The 19,044-nt window shown below is 43.9% G+C and overlaps 1 protein-coding gene across 1 annotated transcript in view; it reads left to right on the plus strand.

Moving 5' to 3' along the window:
* Positions 1-12,450: 12,450 nt before the first annotated feature.
* The window catches only part of golga7b (golgin A7 family member B), a 44,679-nt gene continuing 38,085 nt past the window's right edge, over positions 12,451-19,044 (plus strand). Inside the window, exon 1 of the mRNA XM_062976363.1 lies at positions 12,451-12,605. Within this exon, the coding sequence (XP_062832433.1) occupies positions 12,534-12,605 (72 nt within the window). The 5' untranslated portion in view covers positions 12,451-12,533. The remainder of the gene's footprint in view (positions 12,606-19,044) is intronic.

Consider the following 19,044-nt stretch of genomic DNA (forward strand, 5'->3'; position numbering starts at 1 on the left):
TGAAATGGAAATACTGGCAAGGTGCTGTTACATCTAGTTATCTATCTGTTTATCTACATCATATGTGCCAAAAACATAAGGCTGAATCTGGCCCACCATGTCATTCTTTCAATGCCAGGGCAACATAGCTACATTAATACAGCCTTACAATTACAAATGACTGTTTGAAGCTAGCCATAAGGCTGATGTGGCCCTCAGTGAAAATGAATTCGACACCCCTGATCTAGACCAGGGAAAGAAGATTTAGTCCTGAGCTAAAAGAATGAGGCTATTTAACCTTCTCCAATGGCTAGCTATGGCAGCAAAGGGGTTAAGAAATTGCTAGCTATGGCTCTGTCCTGGCTGGGAGGGGTAAATCAATTTCCCTGTAGGGTCTCTGTATTTGCTTTTTTGCTGAGAGACATTTTTTCGAGACAAGATGACGCCTGCTTTGAAATGAGGAGTGGGGCCTTGGGGTATGCCTGAAAGAAAGGAAATAGAGGGGAAACTCCATGCAGAAAATAGGGCTGGGTGAAATCACAATCGGTTGTAGATCACCTTGCAAATAAAAGCAGATTTGTGTATGGAAGGGTTTGTGTGCAAACTTATCATATTACTGGAAACACATTCCTGTCCTGAGTGTACATAGTTGTGCTAGACCCCATAGTTTCATGTTCACATTCTTAAGCCAATCTTTTGCATCTCACTGTGGTTGGTGGATTTTGGGGTTCAAAGAAAAAGAAATTTGTAGCATTGGACCATTACCTTATTGGCAGTCTGGAGACACTGAGAGTTGCAAAAACAGCATTAAGAGCTGAATGTGTCCAAAGAGTTTCCATTTCGCTTGTCTGAAGGCAGATCTTCATGTAATTGTGTATACATAGCACATACCCACCAGTGCAAATGTTTCTAGGGCATCTTACAAGAAAGACATTCTTTTAAAAAAAACAAACCCTGGCAATATACAGCTGTAGATAAAAATAGAAGGATAAAATAGCAGCAGCAATAAAACAATGCCATTGCAAATTAAAAATTAAAAGCTTGGAGAAAGTATTTTTCTTATATCAAGAAGACATCACAGGAGGTGCCCAGTGAACCTTTCAGGAAGAGGATGCCATAAATGAGATGCCATCATGTTGAAGCCTCTCTTGCACTATCAGAGCTCCTCATTCATGTTGTATCCAGAGGAGAGGTAGTAAAGGGAGTTAAAATAGGCAAACTATAGATGTTTGGATTGGAAATACTATTATCCCAAGTGTTTATGGGAGTGTAGTCCAAAGCAGCTGGATAGCACCAGGTTGTGAGATTCAAGCCATTTAAAGTAATCCCCAGCATTTTGAGTTACAGAAATGCCAGTTTAGGTCTATGCCAGGTTATGAGATTTAAAGACCAAAAAGCTAGTGAAGCATACTGGGTACATCCCAAAGAAAGTGGGATGATGGTCACACTGGGAGTCAAGGCTCTTCTGGACTCTTGGACCAGTTCTTAAACATGCTTCTGGAATGAGCTTTGTGTATTCCAAGTAGACTGGAACGTACTTAGTCCTAATCTTTTTTTATACTGGTTTTAAACCACTTCATTGGATGTGTTGCAATAAATAGCAGATTGCCAGATTAGTTTAGTGTTTACACCTTATTTTATTTTTTGGTTATTTAATATTTAATGTTTATTTTACTTAAATGATATTTGTCTTTACTATTCTAATGTAGCACAAATCCTATGTAAAACCATACTACATATTTTTGACATTAATATTGAAATCTGATATATATATATATATATATATATATATATATATATATATATATACACACACACACACACATACATACACACAGAAAATCTTGTTTTGCGAAGTCATGAGAAGAAAGCCCTAGGAATGTTGTGAGGCCGTTAAACGTAATACTTTACGCATCACTCATAGTGCATCAAATATACTATGTGAATAAAAACACCAAGTCTTAAAAAAATAGTAAAGATCTATATACCCCTATAGATATCAAGGAAATGCTTGTGTCCCAAGGATTGCAGAAAGATGCCCAGTCTCTGAGATCTGGCAATGCCATGACTCTCAAGACCCATCCGTAATGCATTACTCGTGTGTTCAAAGTAGCCCTCTCTTGAATTGATTGTACCTGATGCATTAGCTTTAGCAAATAGAAAACTAGGTTGAGATCTTCTCGGGAGATTTTTCTCTCTGCCCTACTCCCTTCACATATACATTTGGTGGGAACACAGAAGATGACTTTCTCAAGGGCTGCTTTCAGGTTCTAGTATTCCCCTCTTGGAGAGATTAGACTGGCTTTCTCCTGACAATCTTTCCACAAGCAGGCTATTCCAGCAGGCCTTTGAAAATTGATATTTTAGGGGAAACAGGTCCTGTATAATTTCCTGGATTTTTATTTGATTTTTTTTATTAAAAAAAACTGGTTTTAATTCAATGATACTTTAATTACTTTGAAAATGTCATATGCTGTGAATTTTATTTATGTTTGTTTTAATTCTTGTAAGATACTTGGAGTCCCAAATTGGTAATAAAGATTTATAGAGACTTTATCCTTAAGAGGCAAAACAGAGCATGAGAAAGTTATTTCTCTTGAGTGCAGTTCCTCAAATCTCCCAGGCAGCATGGTTACAGATCTTCAACCTGTGTTTTGATAGGGTTTGGTGAACTAGAGTGGGACCTAAAGGATCAGGTGACAGGCTACCTAGCTGAAGAGACAATGCATAGAGCTGTCTGCAAGATTTAAAAGTTCATAACAGAATGCTATGAAAGATTGTAAAGTGCAGCTGCTTGTCATGGCAGTCCCCCAAAAACATTCCACCAGGAGAGTCCAAAAATGCAGACAGCTGTGAAATCATATCAAAGATGAAGTTTTAGGTGTTTCAGCTCCGCCAGGAGTGGTTCTCTTATAATACTATTGGGCCTTAATGTACAGTTATCAGTTGCCCAAGCATTACAACAGGGATAGCTTGTCACTGTGTTGTTTTACAGATACTGCAAAGATAGCAGCTAAGATTAGAGGGCACAGAAGGGGTGGCAGATTATTCTGCGCTGCTTTAGGAAAAACCCTGTATTAAAACAGAAGATCTGATTATTCCACCCCACTCAGTACCCCTCAGGCTCAGCCATGTCCCTCCCTTTAATAAGGCAATCTCATTGACAATCTGGAGAGAGTTCAGAGGAAAAGTGAGCAAAGAAGATGATTGGCTTGGCAGGCGAGAGCTATGAGGTCAGACCAAAGAATGGGGCCAGAACACTAAAGAGAAAGTGGAGGGAAGGCGCACAGATGATAACTCTTCCCAAATAAATCAGAGGCTGCATTGAGCAGAATGATAATTCTGAGAACGCTGAGCCTGGGGCTATAGGGAAATGCATTTTGCAGAAGGGAAACAAATGCCTAATTTAAAGTAGGACGAGTAAGGAGATGCAATCACTGGGCATTTAGTCAAACACATTGCCATTATGATTGTGTGTGTGTGTGTGTGTGTGTGTGTGTGTGTGTCTTCAAGTTGCCTAATAGCTTATGATAACCCCATGAATCTCATCGGGTTTTCTTAAGCAAGGAAAACTAAGAGGGGTTTTTACCAGTTTCTTTTTCTGAAATGAACCCTGCAGAACTTGGTATTCACTGGCAGTCTCCCATCCAAATACTAACCGGGGTTGACCTTACTTAGCTTCTGAGATCAGATGGCATCTGGTGCATAGAGTTGAAGAAAGACCAGGGTGAGATTTGGTTGGGTCTAATAAGGACACATGGACCCAAGGGTATTGAATTCATTTGTTATCTGCTCTAACAAGCTGCCTCAGTTTCACTTCAGGAGAATCACTTGGTCTGGGGTCCCTTATGCAGCATCATTATGTGCTAGGATTTACACTTGTTTTTCTAACTGGATTCCTGTCCTTATCAGATGCACACAAGGCAGAAATTCAGCAATTGAAGCCATGTCTGCATTTCCGTGTGAAGACATAGAGCACCTGTTGCCTTTCTCTCTGGCATGTAAAACTAAACACACAGTTTTCTTGCCAGGAATGTGCTGCTAAGCCTCTCATATGCCTCACAATAGGGGATTTGTCCTGGCATCCATTGTGTATTGCAGTTCTCCTTTACCCCCTGCATCTCCCACCACCTTTATATAGTGCTGCACTTGAGGTGCTCTTCCTTCATTAGAGCCAATCTTCATTAGAGCCATCGAAACTCAGCCATGCCTTGGGATGGTGCAATTACTGTCTCTTCAGAGAACTCCAGCAAACACAGCACTTGTGCCTCCAGCTCAGCCAATCATATGATGCCAATTAATATTACTGGCTGGAAATGTTAGGTCCAAACTTGACTGCTTTCCACAGATCCTGCTATCTGGCCACCTCATTCCTTTTCCCCATGTCAAAGCTTCTGCTCTCTTTGCTTCCTCTAATCCAGCTTCCTCCTCCAACAAATGCAGAGACATTGATTGTTTCAGTGGGATAATGAATTCTATGAACAGAAAGATAGAGTAGCCATGGGGAGCCCTCTCAGCTCAGTCATAGCAAATTTCTACATGGATCACTTTGAAAAACAAGCCCTAAAAACAGCACCAAAACACACATTATATGGTTCAGATTTGTGGATGACACCTTCACCATTTGGAGCCATGGAGAAGAACTAAACAAGTTCCTGGACCACCTCAATAGCATCCACCCAAACATCCAATTCACCATGGAAAAGGAAAACAAAGGAAAACTGCTATTTCTAGATGTCCTAGTCAACAATAGGGCTACGCAGTTTACAGAAAACCAACACACATGGATAAATACCTACATAAAAACTCCAACCATCACCCAAGTCAAAAAAGAAGCACCATTAAAGCCCTGGCAGACCATGCAAAAGAATCTGCGAACGTCCCTCCTCCAAGGGGAACTGAGCCACCTAAACTGGGCTCTCCAGGCCAATGGATATTCCACCACAGAAGAGCTGCAAGATGAAGAACAAGCCATGAAAGTAAAGATAAAGATCCACCCAGAAGTGTTCTTACCATACATCCAGGGAACGACTGACCACATGGGGAAGCTGATGAAGAAACACAACCTACAAACGATCTACAGACCCAATAAGAAAATCCAACAAATGCTATGTTCAGCGAAGGACAAGAAGGATCCCCGCACCTCTTCAGGAATCTACCATATACCATGCAGCTGTGGACAAGTCTACATAGGGACCACCAAACGCAGCATTGTCCAGACACAAATCAAGGAATATGAAAGGCACTGCAGTCTGATTTGAGCAGAAAAGTCAGTCATAGCAAAGCACTTGATGAACCAACCTGGACATAGAAATACTGGACCACTCTAACAACCACCATGTCAGACTACACAGAAAAGCCATTGAAATCCACAAGCATGTGGACAATTTCAACAGAAAGGAGGAAATCATGAAAATGAACAAAATTTTGCTACCAATATTTTTTTAAAAACCCTCTAAAATCAGGACAATAAATAAAGAACAACACTCTGAAAACAGAGGAATTCCAGACAGGAAACAATCAGGGCCAGCTAACATCTCCCAACAAAGGATTCCCCCAGGCAGGAATTAGCCAGGCCTTGAGCTGCAAGGCCATTAAATGCTAATCAGGGTGATTAATTACAACATTCACACTTACCTCCAACAGACAAGAGTTCTTCCACAGATATATAAACCTCCTTTGCTTAGCTTCCAATATACCTCACAACCTCTGAGGATGCCTGCCATAGATGTGGGTGAAATGTCAGGAGAGAATGCTTCTGGAACATGGCCATACGGTCCAGAAAACTCACAGCAACCCATTTATTATTTTCTTCCAGCTTTGTTACTGAATGAGTAGATCCACCTGTGAAGGGCAAGGCACCTCAGCCTCTTGTCTGGGACAAAGGAATAATCTCTGTAGGAGAAAGGAATCCTTCCCCTTAAGCAATCATGACATGGGCTGAAACAATGATGGCCAGAATCTTACATACACTCCAACATTTCACAGATGAAATCTTGCACATGAAGTGAAGATGGCAAAAGTTATGATTGAGGAAGAATCACAGCAGTTTGCTTTTGCCTGGGCCCAAAGGCAAGAATCCTTTCTCTCCTGTCCTCTTTTTCCTCTGAGATAGTTGAGTGCAAACTATCTTTGCTTCTTGAACTTGGTTTGCAACAACTGAAGTATGCTGAGAACAAGTAGGAAATAGAAGGAGGAGAGAGATGCTTTGACATTTTAAAAGCAGCTGGAAAAGTAGGTTGTCCCTACCGATTTAGAACACCTGAATAGTATGGTAACACATTAATATACATTTCATTTCATAAGTCTGGAGGAGCCTTGGTGATAGTGCCCCATACTCTTTAGACCCACTCTGCAGTTGTTCAGTTTTCAAATAGTGATGCTTGTCCCTCTGATACTTTACATGTTCTAAAAAATTTTATTTATAGAGTCATGTTGAAATCCTGCTTGTTTTCAGAAGCTCTCTCTTCATATTTCCACCTGCCCTCTTTCTCATGGACCATGTAATCACTCTATTTTACATCTCTGTATTATGAAATTCATGGGGTCACCTTAAGTTGAAAGATAACTTTAAGGGCACACACATTCATTAGGTAAAGGTAAAGGTTTTCCCTTGACATTAAGTCTAGTTGAGTCTGACTCTGGGGGTTGGTGCTCATCTCCATTTCTAAGCTGAAGAGTCAGCGTTGTCCGTAGACGTCTCCAAGGTCATGTGGCATGACTGTATGGAGCACCATTACTTTCCCGCTGAAGCGGTATCTATTAATCTACTCACACCTGCATGTTTTCAAACTGCTAGGTTGGCAGAAGATGGGGCTAACAATGGAAGCTCACTCCGTCCCGAGGATTTGAACTGCCAACCTTCCGGTTGACTAGTTCTGCAGCTTAGCGGTTTAACCCACTGTGCCACCACGGCACATACATTACACAGTCTAATTTGTTATTGGTTCCATTTTTTTTCAATCTAAGCAGTTTATAAATATTTCTTTGTAAATAAATATCTTGCCTTTCCCCCTTGAATGTAAGGTAGTCCATAGCTCTCCTTCATCTGATTTTATCCTTACAATAACTCTGTGAGGTAATAATAACTTTATTCTTATATCCTGCCCCATCTCCCCGAAGGGACTCAGGGCGGCTCACATGGGGACCAAGTCCGGCAATACACAATACAATACAACCATAAATACATTTAAAACATATAGACATAAAATCATAGAGCATATAATATACATTAAAAACATACTCAAAGCTGATAGCTAATAGCCAAGTGCAGTGAGCGTATTCAAAACAAGATCACTGGAGGTAGATCACTTTACAAGAGAAATTGTGACTGACTAAAGTTACCCATTGAATTTAGTAATTTAATAGGGACTAGAATCTGATTCTCTCAGGTCCCAATCCAGTACTGTAGTGACTACAATCTGTTGCTGGTACCTAATGTCTTGAATTATATCTGTCATTCAGATGGAATTTCTTGTTGAAGAATGGCACTGTATTCAGTTTATAAATTATTACCTATATTAATCAGAAGGGGCGTCTGTAATGAAATGAACCTAGACGGGTCAAGAAAGTTCAGAAGCTATAACTCAATGAAAAAAATGAATGGAACAAAAGATCACGGTAATTACTTAAAAACTTTCAAATTAGTATGTGGGCTGCTAAAATGACTAGATCTGACAATTTCCACCTTTCTTTATGGGTTCTTTTACAAGTGTACCCTTTCTTTCCCCAAGGAAGTGGTATAGTGCCCTCTAGCGTTACATGGTCAATATGGGGCATCCTAAGATTGAAGCCTTCAAGGCCTCCACAAGTTGAAACACTTCTCCCAGCTTTAATGTTCAGTTTTTATCTTTTGGGGGACTTTATGGATTCTGTGGGCTGCACTTTGCCCGTCTCTACTCTTAGGGAAGAACATCCTTCTATTGAGCTTGAAGCCTGGTATTGTTCACACAGCACTTCCTTTACTCCAAATCTTGATGTTGGGAAGGGTGCTTTTTGCTGTGTCTCCATTCTGCTTTTCTCCTTTTCTTGGGAATCCCTGGCAGGGCCCCAAAACCAAAGAAGGAACTCCGATCTATTCTTGGTGTTTGCAAAGATTCTGGAATAGCGCAGGGCTAGGAGATTACACAAATTCCATTTCCCTTCCCTGAAAGGAAGCACCCCCTCTCTTTCCCTCTTTCAGTTTCCATTTCTTAGCCCCCCTGTTTTCTAAAGAGGCAAATGGGTTTCCTAATTCATTCTGGGTATCTAAAGCTGTTGTTGCTTCATCCTGAAATTCTCTGCCTTGATTATGAGATGTGAAGCCAAGTAAGCATCAGAGCATTGGAACATAAATTTGAATTACAACTCATAGAATCTTTCTGCCAGCATGGCCACAAGGGGATTCTGGGAGTTGTTGCTGTCCAAATTATCATATTTTCAGGTTTTGGTATGTAACTCCTGTCTGAGCTTTGTCACCACACTTTCTAATTCATTATCCTAAGCATTAGAGAGAGAGAGAGAGAGGACTCAAAGGCAGAGATTTACTTTTTTGATCAGGGGATTATGAAAGGCCTGTGCAAGGTGGGCTCTCAGCCAGTTGGCCTGCTTCCCTTGTCTGTCAAGACACCTTCATTACTGCACCCTCTGATCTCCCAGCGGTACAGGGAACATTGACCTTTGGAAAGGTAGAAACACTGGTGCTGTACACTCTAGCTACTTGTTTCAGGCTGACTGAGTAGGGCCTCTTTCTTTCACACAGCTAGCCTCAACCAAAGGTAGGAAAGTTAGTGGAAAAAGTGCTACTTATGATGCTGACACTAAGAAGCTTCACTGGATTATGTTTATACTGAATTTTAATCATGTTGTTCAAAATTCACTTGGGGATTTTAGATCTTTGAAAGAGGACTTAAATCTACAAGACATGGAGCAAGTTTGGAATATATTCAGCAAGGAACTACTGTAGGTTCAGTATCCCTTATCTGAAATGTTTGGGACAAGGAGGATTTTGGATTTTCCCAGATTTTGGAATAGCTGTATTTGCATGTTGTTACATTGATGTCGAGCACACAAGCCCTCACACTCACATTGCTTTGACACACAGCTGATTTTTGCCAGGAGTTCCATAGGGTCACAGGAACCTTGATTTTCCTTCTCAAATAGACTTCAGTCAGACAGATACATTGTATCCTTCCTTACAGTAGTTAAAAACCACAGGCAGCCTCTCTCCATTGAGGCTCCATTGTCCTTTGTTACATATTAACTCAGAGTAATAAATTGTATCTGCTGCTGCTTTCACTTCCCTGCCTGCAAAAGGAGCTCTTTTGCAAGCTGCTTCCTATAACTGAAAAATTAACAATAAACCTCTTTCCGAGCCATGGATCACAGCCGGCTTGGTCAAGGTGGTCTAGAACCGCCTCGGGAACAATGAAATGCAGTTCTTTCAACTGTGGATAGGGAAACTCACCGGGTCCCCGTATCCACAACTCAACAGATTTACTCCAGACCAATTCCATTTCACTCTGGAGCACTTTCTAAACTAAACTGCTTTCTCCCTTTTTGTCGCAGTGGCCCCGATTCTCCTCCTGACCAATTTATTGGCTCTCTTTATTATTATTATTATTATTAATAATAATAATAATAATAATAATAATAATAATAATAACTTTATTTATATACCGCCCTATCTCCCGGATGGGACTCAGGGCGGTTTCCAATCATAAAAACCACACATACATTACATAACAACATAATAACACATTATTAAACAAGGTAAAACAATACAATTATATAGCAATAAATAACACTTACACAACCTGATCAAGGGGATGGGAACCATAAACCCAAAATATTAAAATGTATCATTGTAGGCTAGATAAATCTTATGCAATTTCATGAATGAGCTGCCTTTTTATGAATGAGCATGGGCAACACGATCTAAAATGTCTTCTTATGAACTTTTTAGATATCATGGACCCCTTTCCCTTTCCCTGCATGAATCCCATGTATTCGTTGCACTGTCTCCCAGTTTTAGGGGAACCCCAAAATGCCCTTTTGCCTGCTGGGGTGCTGGAGAGCCTCTGGGATTCCTCTCTTTTTCCCTCATGAGAACACACAAAGGAGATTGAAGCCCTTTGCATGCTTCATGGGACTACCTGCGTCTGTCTCCCAACACATGGGGATGCTGGATCTCGTGTTTCTCCCCCATTGTGAATCCCATGTGTGTCTCCTATCAATTTTATTTTATTTTACTTTTATTATTATACTTTATGATGTAAAGAAGCACTTATAAAAGAAGCACTGTGACCCAGATGTGAACTTTTGACCAGCACCCGTCAATTAAAAAATAAAAAATAGCCCCTGCTTGTTGCTGACCTAGCAACCCGAAAGATAGTTGCATCTATCAAGTAGGAAATAAGGTACCACTTATAAAGTTGGGAGGCAAATTTAACTAATTTACAACGTTGGAATGAGGAAGTGCAGTCACAGTGGATGATAAAGCAGCTGCTCCCCCCTGTGGCCAGAATCGAACATCCCCTCAGGAGAAGGTTAAATTGCCTCTGCGTCTGACTCTGTCTCGGTTCTATGTGTATATGGGCATTGAATGTTTGCCCTATATGTATATAATGTGATCCGCCCTGAGTCCCCTTCGGGGTGAGAAGGGTGAATATAAATACTGTAAATAAATAAATAAAATTTGCAGTTCATTAGGAGGATTCCTTAGTGCTTTTTTGTGTAGTTAAGTATGCATAAGATTATAGAATATCACAATATACATCTGTGCCCGTTGATTCCAACAACATGGCATTTGTATTTAATTAATAACACATTATTGCACTAAAAACTTTACCAGGATGCATGTTTAAAACCTTGCTCATGCTTTGACTCTTTTTTCTCTATTTTGAGTTGGGAAGGGAAGCATGAATTTTAAGGAAAAAAAACATTTCTCACCCATCCACCCACTGAAAGAAAATGAGGATGGATACACACACAGACACAATACAGAGTGACAAGAGATACAGAACACAACAACTTTATTTATAAATATAAACAATAAGCCAGACAGAATGTATCCCTCATCCCCTGCAACTATTTTCTACAAGGAAAATGTTCAGAAACCTTCCTGACAGAGAAAGAACAACAGTTAGAATGCTCTTCATCTCACCTGTCTGTTTTCTCTGGTAGGTTTTCATTCTCTCCCTTTTCATTTTTCTAGAAATCACTTCCCCCCCTCTTCTATCTACTTTCCCCATTCCACTGTTTGTCTCTAGTCTGGTCCTTTCTCCATGTATCCCTCTTCTTCTACTCTTCTAGTAATGGGAAAGTTTATATGGAAGGATGTGGTTCAGGGAGATGAAAATTATGGCTTTCCAGTTGTTGTTGGATACTCCTATCTGCACTAGTCAACACATGCAACAGTGAGGGATGTTTGGAGTCACAATCCTAAAATATCTGGAGAGCTACAAGTTGCCTTAATCACAAGGGGACAATACTATTAATTGGTGTGTGGGCCATAGAGCAATTACTTCTTATTTTGTACTGTCTTGGTTCCTAGTTTGATTCTGCACCCTGTTTAAAGGTCAGAACAAATATTTTGAACTGGGCTAGGAAGCAAGCTGATTGATTGACCAGACTGACCAGACTGATTGATAACTGGCAAATTGAGAGAGAAAATGTGGAGGCGGTGATGCAAAGATTACTGCAGATGCAGGCTACAGCCAGGAAATCAGAAGACGTTTACTTCTTGGGAGGAGAGCAATAACCAACCATGATAAAATAGTGAAGAGTAGAGACATCACACTGGCAATGAAGTTCTGCATAGTTAGAGCAATGGCATTCCCCATAGTAACCTATGGATGCAAGAGCTGGACCATCAGGAAGGCTGAGTGAAGGAAGATAGATGCTTTTGAACTGTGGTGTTGGAGAAAAATTCTGAGAGTGTCTTGGACCGCAAGAAAATCCAACCAGTCCATATTCCAGGAAATAATACCCAACTGCTCATTGGAGGGAAGGATATTAGAAGCAAAGATAAAGTACTTGGGCCACAAAATGAGAAGACAGGAAAGCTTGTAGAAGAGAATGATGCTGGGGAAAGTGGAAGGAAAAAGGAAGAGGGACCAACCAAGGGCAAGATGGATGGATGGTATCCTTGAAGTGACTGGCTTGACCTTGAAGGAGCTGGGGGTGGCCACGGCCGACAGGGAGCTCTGGCGTGGGCTGGTCAATGAGGTCATGAAGAATTGGAAGTGACTCAACAAATAAACAACAGGAAGCAAGCTGAGAGCCTCCTTCTTCTCTTCTTCATATATCAGTGACAAGCCAGAGGTGAGTCTCTGATCCAAACCCACAGCAGCTAATAAACACAGCTATCTAAACCTCTCCAGCAGTTACCGTCTCTGCCTGGTCCCTACTGTCTAAACTCCAAGAGCAGCCTTTGCAAGGGGAGCGAGTTCAGCAGAAGAGTGACTGTCAGTCTCCATGGCAGGGCCTGGTGAACACCTGTGCTTGTCAGTGACAGGCTGCATTCAGCAAGGCAGCACGGGAGTCAGGAAGAGGGCTGTTCTTGCAGCAGGCCAATGGGGGCTGGAAGCTCATCTGAAAACACAGGAAGGCCTGCTGCGGAGGCTGAGACAACCCTTGCATCACAGGTAACATCCCTTTCTCACCTAGTAGTGTTGATGTCCAACTCTTAGCCTCTTGCCACCTCTATTGTTCTATCACATAGCTTATCCTTTTATAAGGTGAGGGCTTCGAGGTCAAAAGATTATGGTCTGGCTAGATTTACAACTTCTTGACAGCTTCTGTTTTGCCCTCTTCTGTTCTGCTCAGGAAATGCCCAGCCTAGGTGAACAATGCCCCCTGGAACAGAGGAGTCTTGATCCATCCCCGACTCTGTTTTGTTCTACTCCACTCCACTCCGGGCTTTGATCCCTCCATGTCCTTGTCACTTGCTCTTTCTGCTGCCTCAGATTTATGGAGTCTGTGGGTTACAACTGACTGTTCCAGTTTGCAGGCTGCAGCAATGCAGAAGGTTGCAGACGGGATTGTAAAGGGAGAGGTGGATTCAACTGGAGCTATGCAAAAATCAATTTGGGAAGACATTTTAACTTTCTGAATGAACAATACTTGGCAAGAAAGACAAGTGATGGAGCACAGAGATTATGTGCAGTGTCATAATGTCTGCTGTATTTGTGTTGGGAGGAAAATTGTGCTATTAAAGTTAAGGACACTGTCAGTACAGAACTGCATGGTAGAGAGAGAACTATATCCACCCTCCCTTCCTTTTTTAACAAGTAAGGTGAGGAAAGTTAATGGCAGCAGCTGTGTGGCAATCTTTGAAGTTGGCAGAAAGTCCATCTCCTGGCATGAGCTGGTGGCAGCTCTGAATGTGGCCAGGCACGTGGAATAGTCAGACATTTTGAAGTGGTATCCCTCACAGAGCCCGTTTGCTTGTATGATTGCGCAAACACACATACATACACACAGACAACCGTGGTGGGCTCTGAGTCCTCATGGTTGACAACCTCTCCTCACCTCTCTGAGACACACTTGCACTCATGTCCTCCCAGAAATGCTGGAATGTATCTTTGGCCAGGACTCAACCTGCCTGTGAAGCTGGCTGGGCAGGGAGGGAAGGAAAATAGTCGAATGCATAGGGAGAGGCTACTTAGCTTGTGCCCTGTGCCATGCTGTTATTGTTGCAGCTCCTGACTCCCATACTAATACATCCTTTCTGGCTCTCATCCCTCAATTGCAGAGATATTTGCTGACCTTCCACATTCAGTGTCTATGTCCCTTCTCTTGTAATGATATTGGGAAATGTAGTACTAATGTAGTACTTGAGGGGAAAGGCTTTGGATATTTGCAGTTCTTTCCTCGTTCCTTGGGCTGTTGTCTATTCTGTATACAAATCCCCTCCCTATAAGTGAGCCAACTGTGGATGACTGGGAGAGGATGAAATATGAATAGAAAAGCTCTTTATATACAGGGAATCTCCAAATGCACACTCCGGAGATTCAGTTGACAATCTGACAACCCCATCTAAGTTACTTTTTTAAGATCAGAAGTTTTGCTGAAAGTCATCTGACAATACTTTCCAGCAGTTTCTTATGTGGCTGCAGAGAGTTTCTGGGTGGTGTCTCCATGCTTTTGGCAACAACCACTTGCTGGTTCCCTTGAGGGCTGATGGGAGAGATTGCAAAACATTCCTCTTGTCATGCTTCCATTTCAGGCTCCTCTAAAACAAGGGTCAGAAAAGAATGATGCTCCAGATCAATGGTTTTCAACCTAGGGTCCCCAGATGTTTTTGGCCTTCAACTCCCAGAAATCCTAAGACCTGGTAAACTGGCTGGGATTTCTGGGAGTTGTAGGTAAAAAACATCTGGTGACCACAGGTTGAGAACCACTGGTCCAGATATTGCTGGACTGCAACTCCTATCATCTCCAGCCAGCATAACCATGTGGGAATGGAATGGAATTTGCAGTACAGTGACATCTGGGAGGCCAGACTCTTCATTTTTGCCCAATGCCACCTTTCTAATCTCAGGGCTTTCCAGGTCTGTTGGACTATAACTTCCATTGTTCTCTCTCCCCACACACTAATGTTGAAGTAACTGAGAAATCAAACATGTTAGTAATAGAATTCCATCTTCTTTGGGAATTGACCCTTGATGAGAATGATACCAAATGGTACCAAGGGTGGGCAATGGGTCTTTATTACTGGACTGCATTTCCTATCAGCCAGTATAGCCAATGATGAAGAATGCTGGGGGCTTCAGTCACCAATATCTTGAGGGTTGCATTTGGCTCAGGTTTGGGCTAGAGCAGTGGTTATCAACCTGTGGGTCCCCAGATGTTTTGCCTTTCAGCTCCCAGAAATCCTAACAGCTGGTAAACTGGCTGGGATTTCTAGGAGTTGTAGGCCAAAACACCTGGGGACCCACAGGTTGATAACCACTGGGCTAGAGAGATATATGAAAAAAAGAGAATGGAAGCACAGAGCCTCAGCAGATTTCTAGCTGGTCTATTAAGGTTTTGCACTGAGACTCTATCATTATAATTTCTTTGTAATTCTTTTGGCCAGATGAATATTGACATGGCAGGGTGGGGGTGGGGGTGGGGGTGGGGGTGGGAGGAACTTTTGGATTACAATTCCCAGAATTCCTATGTGCTTGTTACACGTTTCTGGAGGTTATTGTCAAAAAGTCATTTCCCAAGCTGTGCCAAAGACTTGGGTTTATGATTACAGTACTACAAGCCTGGATGCTTCCTGGCTCTGCTTCTATTAGGTTTGTTCATGATTCTGGCATTAGAAATTCTGTTCCAAACCAATGCTAGCAATGTCCTTCCATATGGAGAAGTAACTGCTTTATTCCCTCCCTTTCCCCCTCTTTTCACAGTTAGTCGTGTTCTTTCCTCAGGTACCTGTGTCTGCCAATCTGGGTAGGGACAGAGAGGGACCATGGAGATGAAACCTCCTTCAAATTGTTCCCCCAAAGGTCATGCATCTGAATGTGTCTCCAACTCACAAAGGTCCCCATAGAAAAAGGTATCTGGAAATTCCTCTTCTATACACACCTGGTTCTTCTCTGGAAAGGTCAGGGTCTATCTCCAGCAGCTTTTGCTATCACTTGGCTTGGCTGCTGTGTTACTAAGAATCCAATCAGTGTCAGCCCCATCCCACTCTTGCTTTGGAGTGCAGCTGACAGGCTCTTAGCCAAACTGCTCATTCTGTTTCTGCTACTTTGAAGAGGGCTTGAGCAGGCAGTTGATGACAGCCTGGCCATAATAGACATAGTGAAGCGGTACAGCAGCTGCAGGTGGTGATGAAAGTTAAAAGGAGAGAGGCATATTGCAGTGATGCTGTCCTTCTTAAACACTTGGATCAGCAGAAGGTGATGTGTAACAGTCTGGAAAGCAGCATAATAATAATAATAATAATAAAACTTTATTTATAACCCGCCACCATCTCCCCAATGGGGACTTGGGGCGGCTTACATGGGGCCATGCCCAGACACGATACAATATAACAAAATAAAACAATATATCATAACACAATATAATAGTACAAAAATAATCATATACATTACAACGCAAATCAGAGCAGACAGGGCGGGCCACATGAACATTTAATTAAAAACTCGGGAGAGAGAGGCATATAAATAAAGAGAACAGGGGTATAAGACGGAACAGTCCCAACAGTCCAAAGGATAGAATCCCAGGGGAGTAATCAAGAGGTATATAACATTTACTCCCCGAAGGCACATCGAAAAAGCCACGTTTTTAGATCTTTCTTAAAAGCCAATAAGGTGGGGGCTTGCCTGATCTCAGAGGGCAATGAATTCCACAGTCGGGGGGCCACAGCAGAAAAGGCCCTCTCTCTCGTTCCCACTAGACGGGCCTGGGATAGAGGCAGTGGCGAAAGAAGGGCCTCCCCGGATGAGCGGAGGGATCGAATAGGTTTATAATAGGAGATACGGTCACGAAGGTAGGTGGGTCCCAAACCGTTTAGGGCCTTATAAATGATGGTATTCACCTTGAATTGGGACCGGAAGGTGAACGGCAGCCAGTGGAGCTCTTTGAACAGGGGAGTAGATCTCTCCCTGTAGCTCGCCCCTGTAATTAATCTGGCCGCCGAGCGCTGAACCAATTGTAGTTTCTGGGCCGTCTTCAAGGGAAGCCCCACGTAGAGCGCATTACAGTAGTCCAGTCTAGAGGTAACTAAGGCATGCACCACCGTGGTCAAGTCAGACTTCACGAGGTATGGTCGCAGTTGGCGCACAAGTTTGAGTTGTGCGAAGGCCCTCCCGGCCACCGCCGACACCTGAGCCTCAAGCGTCAGCGCTGAGTCCAGGAGGACCCCCAAACTGCGGACCTGTGATTTCAGGGGGAGTGCAACCCCGTCCAGGACAGGTTGCCACCCAATACCCCGATCCGACGCGCGACTGACCAGGAGGGCCTCTGTCTTGTCAGGATTGATCCTCAGCTTGTTCCTCCTCATCCAGTCCGCCACAGCGGCCAGGCACTGGTTCAGCACCCGAGGGGCTTCCTTGGAGTCAGGTGGGAACGAGTAGTGGATTTGCGTGTCATCTGCGTAGAGATGGCAACGCCCTCCAAAACTCCGGATGACCTCTCCCAGCGGTTTCATGTAGATGTTGAATAGCATGGGGGATAGAATAGACCCCTGCGGGACCCCACAGGTCAATGGCCAGGGGTCCGAGCAGGAGTCCCCCAGCTTCACCATCTGGGAACGACCCCCCAAGAAGGACCGGAGCCACTGCAGCACAGTGCCACCAAGCCCCATCCCAGAGAGCCTCCCCAGAAGGATACCATGGTCGATGGTATCGAAAGCCGCTGAGATGTCCAAGAGAACCAGCAGGGTCACACTCCCCCTGTCCAGCTCTCTGCGGAGGTCATCCACCAAGGCGACCAAAGCCGTCTCGGTACTGTGCCCAGGCCTGAAGCCAGACTGCGAGCGGTCCAGAAAATCAGTGTCATCGAGAAACTCCTGGAGCTGCTTGGCAACCACCCGCTCCAGCACCTTGCCCAAAAATGGGAAGTTGGAGATTGGTCTGTAGTTGTTACAAATAGATGGATCAAGCGAAGGCTTTTTTAATAGTGGTTTTACTACCGCCTGCTTAAAGCAGGATGGAACTGACCCCTGAACCAAAGAGGCATTTATTATGGTCACAAACCAATCCAACAACCCATCTTTGGCCAGCTTGACCAACCAGGAGGGGCAAGGATCCAGAGCGCAGGTGGTCGCCCTCACAGACCCGAGAATCCCCTCCACGTCATCAGGAAGAACAAGCCGGAAAGAATCCCATAAGATCGAACAGACAGGTACCTCGGTTACCTCCTCTGGAGCTACAATTAAACTGGAGTCTAGCTCAAGGCGTATCTGAGCAACTTTGCCTGCAAAATGGTGAGCGAAATCGCTGCACCTAGTTGCCGAGTCATCGGGAAGCCCCTGTGCCTCAGGAGGCCGTAGGAGCTCCCCAACAACTCGGAACAACTCCGATGGCCTATTGGCCGCAGACGCTATGCGGGCAGTTGTGAAAGCTTTCCTGGCTGCTCGCAAAGCCACGGAGTAAGCCCTAATAGCGGCTTTAGCCCGTGCTTGGTCAGACACATCCCGAGATTTCCTCCAGATGCACTCTAGTCCCCTCCGCTCACGCTTCATCACGGCCAGCTCCTCAGTGAACCAAGGAGTCGACGTGGCTCTACGTAGCGAGAGGGGACGTTCGGGAGCGATCGTGTCCAGTGCCCTTGCCAACTCCCTGTTATAGCGATCAGCCAGGGCATCGACAGGATCGCCAGTCTCCAAGACAGGAAGATCCCCAAGAGACCTCAGAAGTCCATCCGGATCCATCAGTCTCCTGGGGCGGACCATCTTAATGGGTCCACCACCCCTGCGGAGGTTAGAAGAAACGGCGATACTTAAACAGATCAGATGATGGTCAGACCATGACAATGGAAGAATATTTTGCTCTTCCACTCTGACTGTCCCACCGTCCACAACAAAAACAAGGTCCAAGGTGTGTCCTGCCTGATGTGTGGGCCCAGATATAATTTGAGACAGCCCCATGGTTGTCATGGCAGCCATGAAATCCTGAGCTGCTCCTGTCGATGTGGTCTCAGCATGAATGTTAAAGTCTCCCAACACTATCAGTTGTTGGGAGACAAGAGCCGCATTAGAGACCACTTCTGCTAGCTCAGACAGAGAGACTGCTGGGTCGCGGGGTGGACGGTACACCAGCAGAATCCCCAAGCTGTCTCGGGCTCCCACCTTCAGGAAAACACACTCGAACCTCGGAGATTGCGGAACGGCGCATCTGATCAGGGCGATGGACTGCCTAAAGATCACCGCAGCTCCTCCTCCCCGCCCCCCAACCCTGGCCTGTTGATGCACCCCGAAACCTGGAGGACACAGCTGGGTGAGATTCACACCTCCCAGCTCATCCAGCCACGTCTCGGTGATGCATGCCAGATCCGCCCCCTCATCCAGGACCAAATCCTGGATGATAGCTGTTTTATCATTGGCGGATCTGGCGTTCAAAAGCAGGACCTTGAGGTTGGGGGGTCTGT

This window comes from Anolis carolinensis, chromosome 3, assembly GCF_035594765.1.
Source record: "Anolis carolinensis isolate JA03-04 chromosome 3, rAnoCar3.1.pri, whole genome shotgun sequence".
Taxonomy (NCBI): domain Eukaryota; kingdom Metazoa; phylum Chordata; class Lepidosauria; order Squamata; family Dactyloidae; genus Anolis; species Anolis carolinensis.